The sequence below is a fragment of the Zophobas morio genome, unplaced genomic scaffold (assembly GCF_036711695.1).
Source record: "Zophobas morio isolate AGI-343-1 ecotype UQ-CSIRO unplaced genomic scaffold, CSIRO_AGI_Zmor_V1 ptg000010l, whole genome shotgun sequence".
Classification (NCBI taxonomy): domain Eukaryota; kingdom Metazoa; phylum Arthropoda; class Insecta; order Coleoptera; family Tenebrionidae; genus Zophobas; species Zophobas morio.
In genome coordinates this window covers 3,498,797-3,505,758 of record NW_026972115.1, presented here as the reverse complement: position 1 = coordinate 3,505,758, position 6,962 = coordinate 3,498,797, and the positions used below count along the sequence as shown (strand labels likewise).

The window sequence follows — 6,962 nt, the reverse complement described above, 5'->3', positions numbered from 1 at the left end:
AAAGTTGGGATGGAACTGTTGCTAGCTTCGCGCGACTGGAAAAAAATTAATTTGCGTTTTTCGTGGTTTAGAAAAGTTGTCACTGCGTCCCGACGCGTAAGCGACCCCCAATCACACCCCCTAGTACACGTAACAACTCACCCCATGCACAATTACCGCAAACACGATTTTCAAAAGTGAGGTTAATTTTTGCGCGGGAAGCAACCACCAACAACCACACAACGTCGCCGCGACTTAGCGACCACCACCATGGGTATTCTCGGTTTATCTAAACTTCTGGCGGACCTCGCCCCCCAAGCCATCAAAGAAGGCGAAATCAAGCACTACTTCGGTAAGCCCCCAATCCAACAACCCCCTTATCTCATTTAACCTTTCAGGCCGCAAAGTCGCAATCGACGCCTCCATGTGCTTATACCAGTTCCTCATAGCCGTTCGAAACGAAACCGGCCAACTCACCTCAGTCGACGGCGAAACCACCTCTCACCTCCTTGGAACCTTCTACCGCACAATCCGCCTCATCGAAAACGGGATTAAACCGGTCTACGTTTTCGACGGCAAGCCCCCAGATTTGAAATCCGCCGAGTTGAACAAACGTCAAGAACGGCGCGAGGAGGCCCAGAAAGCCCTCGACAAAGCCACTGAACTAGGAGACGTCACAGAAATAGACAGGTTCAACCGGCGCCTGGTCAAAGTCACGCGCAACCACGCCGACGAAGCCAAGCAGCTGCTCACTTTAATGGGGGTGCCGTATGTGGAAGCCCCGTGTGAAGCGGAGGCTCAGTGCGCCGCTATGGTGAAAGCGGGACTTGTGTACGCCACGGCCACCGAAGACATGGACGCTTTGACTTTCGGTTCCAACATTTTGCTGAGACACTTGACGTTCAGTGAAGCCAGAAAAATGCCAGTGCAGGAGATTCATCTCGATAAAGTTCTACAAGGGTTGGAGTTGGATCAGGGGGCTTTCGTCGATTTGTGTATTTTACTGGGGTGTGACTACACTGAAAGCATCAGAGGGATTGGGCCAAAGAGAGCAATCGAGTTGATTAAAAAGCATAAAAGTATTGATGAAGTGCTCAAGAACATTGATGCTAATAAGTATCCGGCGCCGCAGGAGTGGAATTACGAGGGGGCGCGGCGGCTGTTTTATGACCCAGAGGTGATGGAAGCCACGAATATTGAGGTACTAAATTTGCTTTTAATGACAAGAGTGAATAAGGGTGATTTTTTTCTAGTTGAAATGGAATGACCCTGATGAGGAAGGAATGGTGAAGTTTCTCTGTGGGGATAAACAATTTAATGAAGAGCGTGTCAGAAACGGCGTTAAAAAGTTATTAAAGTCACGTGGTTCTAGCGTTCAGGGGAGATTGGATGGATTTTTTACCGTGTTGTCTACGACTCCTGCTAAACGTAAAGCTGATGACAAGAAGCAGACCACCAATAAGAAAAAGAAAGGGAGCGGGGGCGGGGGCAGAGGTCGCGGTAGACCGAAATAAACTCGAAAATATTTTATTTTTTACGTTTGCATTTACACTACTCCATTTTTTCCACTATTTCTTGTAGGCGGGTGTTATTACTCGAACTTTTATGTTTTAAGTAGTCTTTGGTCCTGATCTGAAACACGAATATTTGTAGTTTTTATTTTTTCTGATGTATTAATATTAATTTGTAATAAAACATACCAGATATCGCTTGTCTAAGGAACCATCTTTGACAGCTAAGTTCCACAAATTGAGGGCTAGAACTAGAAGCTGATTGGTCAGTTCGTTTCTCACGGCCACCTTGACGAATAGTTCGACGGCGAAAGAAGACTGTTTAGTGCAGGGCCCCAGCGCCTGCAACTTGCTCATCAATTCCGAGATCACCACAGAGCAAATTTTGTTAATTTCGGCTATAAATTTCTTATCCGAGCCGTACAGAGAGTCGTTCGATTCCACTAAAAAGAACCACCACAATTACAAAAGCAGGCTCTGATTTTGACATTTCAGTCAGAGAACATAGAGAAGCGTCATAGTAAATCACAGAGTTTAAATTAAATTTAGTACCTGCAAAAATAAGACTGATTTTAGCAGATGACCCATTGTTCTAAGAAAATAAAGGGTGGGTGGGCGGGGGGCTAGTACTTGTCAAGAAGAGACTGATTTTGCAAATGATATATCCTCTAAGAAAATAAGGGAGGGTGGGCGGGGGGCGGGTGTTAGTACCTGCCAAGATAAGACTGATTTTGGCAGATGATCTACTCTTCTAAGAAAATAAAGGGTGGCTGGGTGGGGCTACTATTTACTAAAATTAAAAAATTAAAAATGACAAATTGAAAAATCGGATAAATGAGAAATCAGAAAATTGTACAACTGTATAATGGGAAAATCAAAAACTGAAATATCGAAAAATTGAAACAAAAAATAAAAAAACAAATCTTATAACATCGAATTCGGAATTCCAGTTTTCATTTTTTTAGTTTTTAGATTTTTCAACTTTTGAATATTTAATTTGATAATTTTGGAGTTTTTATTTCCAATCTTTTAATTTTTCAAGTCCCCAAGTTAAAATTTGATTTTCGGATTATACAGCTTTACAATTTTCCAATTTCTCATTTATTCGATTTTTCAATTTGTCATTTTTTAATTTTAATTTTTTATTTTTAGCGAGTACTAGCCTCACCCACCCATCCTTTATTTTCTTAGAAGAGAAGATCATCTGCCAAAATCAGTCTTATCTTGACAAGTAGTAGCCCCCCCCCCACCCACCCTTTATTTTCTTAGAAGAGCGGGTCATCTGCCAAAATCAGTCTTATCTTTCCAAGTACTAGCCCCACCCACCCACCCTTATTTTCTTAGAGGATATGTCATTTGCAAAAATCAGTCTCATACTTGCCAAGATAAAAGACTGATTTTGGCAGATGACCTACTCTTTCAAGAAAATAAGGGTGGGTGGACGGGGCTAGTACTTCTGGTTAGAAGAGTAGGTCAGTTGTCAAAATGAGTCTTATTTTGGATTTTACAATTTTTAAATATTTCGATTTTTCAATTTTTGACTTTTATAAACCCTTTATTTGTCGATTTTTCAATTGATTGATTTTTCAGGTCTTTTGGTTTTTCAATCTTTCTATTTTTTCAGGTTTCGATTTTTCAACTTCACTTTTTTGATTTTTCGATTTCTGAATTTTTCAATTTTTTAGTTTCTCAGTTTTTGGACATTTCAGTTTTGGGATTTTTCGGTTTACTTATTATTCAATTTTTCGATCTTACGATTTTGCAGGTTTTTGATTTTTCAATTTTTCGATTTTTTTGAAGTTTCGATATTTCGACTTCACTTTTTTGATTTTTCGATGTCTCAGTTTTTCGATTCTTTAGGTTCTCAGTTTTTGGATATTTCAGTTTAGGGATTTTTCAATATTTCTGTTCTTCTACTTTTCCATTTTTGACTTCTGGAGTTTTCGATTTGTCGACTTTTTACATTCTCGATTTTTAAATTTTAGATTTCTCAATTTTTTGGTATTTTAATTTTTCAATATTTAAAATTTTAGATTTTTCGATTTCTCGATTTTTCATTTCAGCAAATCCATATTTCAATTTTTCAAATGTTTCGATTTCTTAATCTTTCCATTTTTCGACTTCCCGATTTTAGATTTTCTGTTTTTCAATTGTCGTTTTTTCAATTTTTCGATTTTTAAATTTTAGATTTTTAAATTTTAGATTTTTCAGTTTTTTGATATTTTAATTTTTCAATATTTAAAATTTTAGATTTTTCGATTTCGCGATTTTTCATTTCTTCTTTGATATTTCCGTTTTTCATGTTTTCGAATTTTTCAAATGTTTCGATTTCTTAATCTTTCGATTTTTCGACTTCCCGGTTTTAGATTTTCTGTTTTTCAATTGTCGTTTTTCCAGCTTCTCGATTTTTCAATTTTTCAAATTTGACTTTCATAAACTTTCAACTTTTCGATTTTACAATTAATCGATGTTTTTATTTTCCCATTTCTTGACTTTCGAAGGTTTCGATATTGCTGTTCAATTCTTTAATTTTTCGATTTTTCATTTTTTAGGTTTTTTAAGGTTTCGATTTTTCGACTTCACTTTTTGGATTTTTCGATTGCTGAATTTTTCGACTTTTTAGGTTCTCAGTTTTTCTTTTATTTTTCAGTTGTTCGATATCTCAGTTTTGGGACTTTTCAATATTTCGATTTTTGACTCCTGGATTTTTCGATGTGTCGATTATTTTACTTTTTCGATTTTTCAATTTTTAGATTTTTTAATTTCTAAAATTTTAGATTTTTCGAATTCTCGATTTTTCAGTTCAGTATTTCAATTTTTCAAGTTTTCAAATGTTTCGATTTCTTAATCTTTTGATTTTTCGACTTCCCGGTTTTGTCAAATTTTCGATTTTTCAATTTTTGACTTTTATAAACTCTTTATTTGTCGATTTTTCTATTAATTGGTTTTTCAGGTTTTTTGGTTTTTCAATTTTTTCAGGATTCGAACTTCACTTTTTTTATTTTTAGATTTCTCATTTTTTCAATTTTTTAATTTCTCAGTTTTTGGACATTTCAGTTTTAGGATTTTTCAGTTTACTTATTATTAAATTTTTCGATCTTACGATTTTGCAGGTTTTTGATTTTTAAATTTTTCGATTTTTTCAAGGTTTCGATATTTCGACTTCACTTTTTTGATTTTTCGATTTCTCAATTTTTGGATTCTTTAGGTTCTCAGTTTTGGGATTTTTCAGTTTTTCGATTCGTCAGTTTTTCTTTCATTTTTCAGTTTTTCCATATTTCAGTTTTGGAATTTTTCAATATTTCTGTTCTTCGACTTTTCCATTTTTGACTTCTGGATTTTTCGATGTGTCGACTTTTTACTTTTTCGATTTTTAAATTTTAGATTTCTCAATTTTTTGGTATTTTAATTTTTCAATATTTAAAATTTTAGATTTTTCGATTTCTCGATTTTTCATTTCAGCTCTTCCATATTTTAATTTTTCAAATGTTTCGATTCCTTAATCTTTCGATTTTTCGACTTCCCGGTTTTAGATTTTCTGTTTTCAATTGTCGTTTTTTCAATTTTTCAACTTTTAAATTATAGATTTTTCAGTTTTTTGATATTTTAATTTTTCAATATTTAAAATTTTTGATTTTTCGATTTCGCGATTTTTCATTTTTTCTTCGATATTTCCATTTTTCATGTTTTCGAATTTTTCAAAGACGTCAAAAATTCGACAAAAAAATACTAGAAATAAAGCGACAAAAAGGACTACAAAAAAGCAACGGAAAAACGACATAAAAGGCAGAAAATGAGAAAAGAAGAGGACAAAAAGGAGAGACAAAACGAAAAAGACGTTAAAACCTCGACAAAAAAGGCAAGAAATGAAGCGACAAAAAGAAATTAAAAAAGTGACCAAGAAAAGACAACTAAAAAGGCATACAAATATCCAAAACAAAAAAGTAAAAGAAGCAAATGACGAAAAAGCAACAAAACGCGGAAAATAAGGGGACTAAAAAATTACAAAAAAAAATTGAATAAAGAAAAAACAATAAAGAAAGCGACAAAAAAATACGAACACTGAAAAAAAAAGCTAAAAAATACATAAACATCCATAAAAAGAGGCTAAAAAGCCAAAGAAAAAATGAACAGACGTCAAAAACCAAAACCAAAGAAAGGATGCAATCAAGTGACAAACAAATACAAAAAACAACAAAAAAAAAAGGAATAAAAGGCACAAATAATGACAAAAAAATGAGAAAAAGTGAAAAATAAGGGAACTAAAAAAACGACAAAATGAAACAAGAAACACAAAAAAAGTTGACAAAAAAAATATGCGACAAAAAACGTGATAAAAAAAGCAACAAAAAAAGACACCGCAAAAATGTGAAAAAAATATCAAAAAAAGCAAAATAAGAACATAAAATAAACAATAACAAAAAAGGAAACATTAAAAGCACATACAAATACGAAAAATAAAACAAACTAAAAAAATGCAACAAAAAAAAACCTCCAACACAGAGCAACAAAAAAACAACAGAAAAACGACAAAAAACGCAATATAGGGGGAAAAATGACAAAAAAAAAACGAGAAATCAAGCGACAAAAGAGGGTACAAAAAACGCAAAAAATGAAAAAAAGACGACCAAAAAATGAACAATTCTTCGATGTTTGAATTTTTCAAGTTTTCGAATTTTTCAAATGTTTCGATTTCTTAATCTTTTGATTTTTCGACTTTCCGGTTTTAGATTTTCTGTTTTTCAATTGTCATTTTGTCAAATTTTCGATTTTTAAATTTTCAAATTTGACTTTCATAAACTCAATTTTTCGATTTTTCAATTAATCGATGTTTCGATTTTCCTGTTCTTCAGTTCTTTAATTTTTGATTTTTCAGGTTTTTGATTTTTCAATTTTTCGATTTTCTAAGGTTTCTATTTTTCGACTTCACTTTTTGATTTTTCGATTTTTCAATTTTTGGATTTTTAAATTTTAGATTTTTCAATCTTTTGATATTTTAATTGTTCAATATTTCTTAATCTTTTGATTTTTCGACTTACTGGTTTTAGATGTTCTGCTTTTCAATTTTTCGATGTGTTAAATTTCATTCCCGATTTATCGAGACTTGATTGTTTAGGTTTTCGATTTATCAGTTTTTCAATTTTTTATTTTGGGCCATTTCGGTTTCTCAGTTTTTCCAGTTTTCCATTTTTTCGTTTTTTGATTTTTCCGCTTTTCCAATTTTTCAACTTTTAACTTTTTGTTTGTCGATTTCTCTATTTTTCGATTTTTCAATCTCTCAATTTCTCAATTTACAAATTGCTCGATTTTTAAATTTCGATTTTGACGTATTTCGGATTCTTAATTGTTCGACTTTTCCACCCCACGATTTCTTAATTTTTTGATTTTTCGATTTCTCGGTTTTTCGATTTTTCGATTATTTTAATTTTTCATTTTTTTTCTCACAGTTAATATCATACAGTGTATCGAAAA

General features: G+C 32.8%; 2 protein-coding genes across 2 annotated transcripts in view; one reads left to right on the top strand and one right to left on the bottom strand.

Moving 5' to 3' along the window:
• Positions 1–41: 41 nt before the first annotated feature.
• LOC135126168 (flap endonuclease 1) lies at positions 42–1,697 on the top strand. The gene is made up of 3 exons (XM_064052008.1): positions 42–331; positions 378–1,180; positions 1,233–1,697. Exons 1-3 carry the CDS (start codon positions 250–252, stop codon positions 1,491–1,493), a joined length of 1,146 nt encoding a protein of 381 aa, XP_063908078.1. The 5' UTR covers positions 42–249; the 3' UTR covers positions 1,494–1,697.
• Positions 1,491–6,962, bottom strand: part of LOC135126165 (VPS35 endosomal protein-sorting factor-like) — a 35,293-nt gene continuing 29,821 nt past the window's right edge. The window contains exons 13-14 of the mRNA XM_064052005.1: positions 1,680–1,933; positions 1,491–1,611 (exon numbers count right to left, since the gene is read on the bottom strand). Coding sequence (XP_063908075.1) covers positions 1,531–1,611; positions 1,680–1,933 — 335 coding nt within the window. The 3' untranslated portion in view covers positions 1,491–1,530. The remainder of the gene's footprint in view (positions 1,612–1,679; positions 1,934–6,962) is intronic.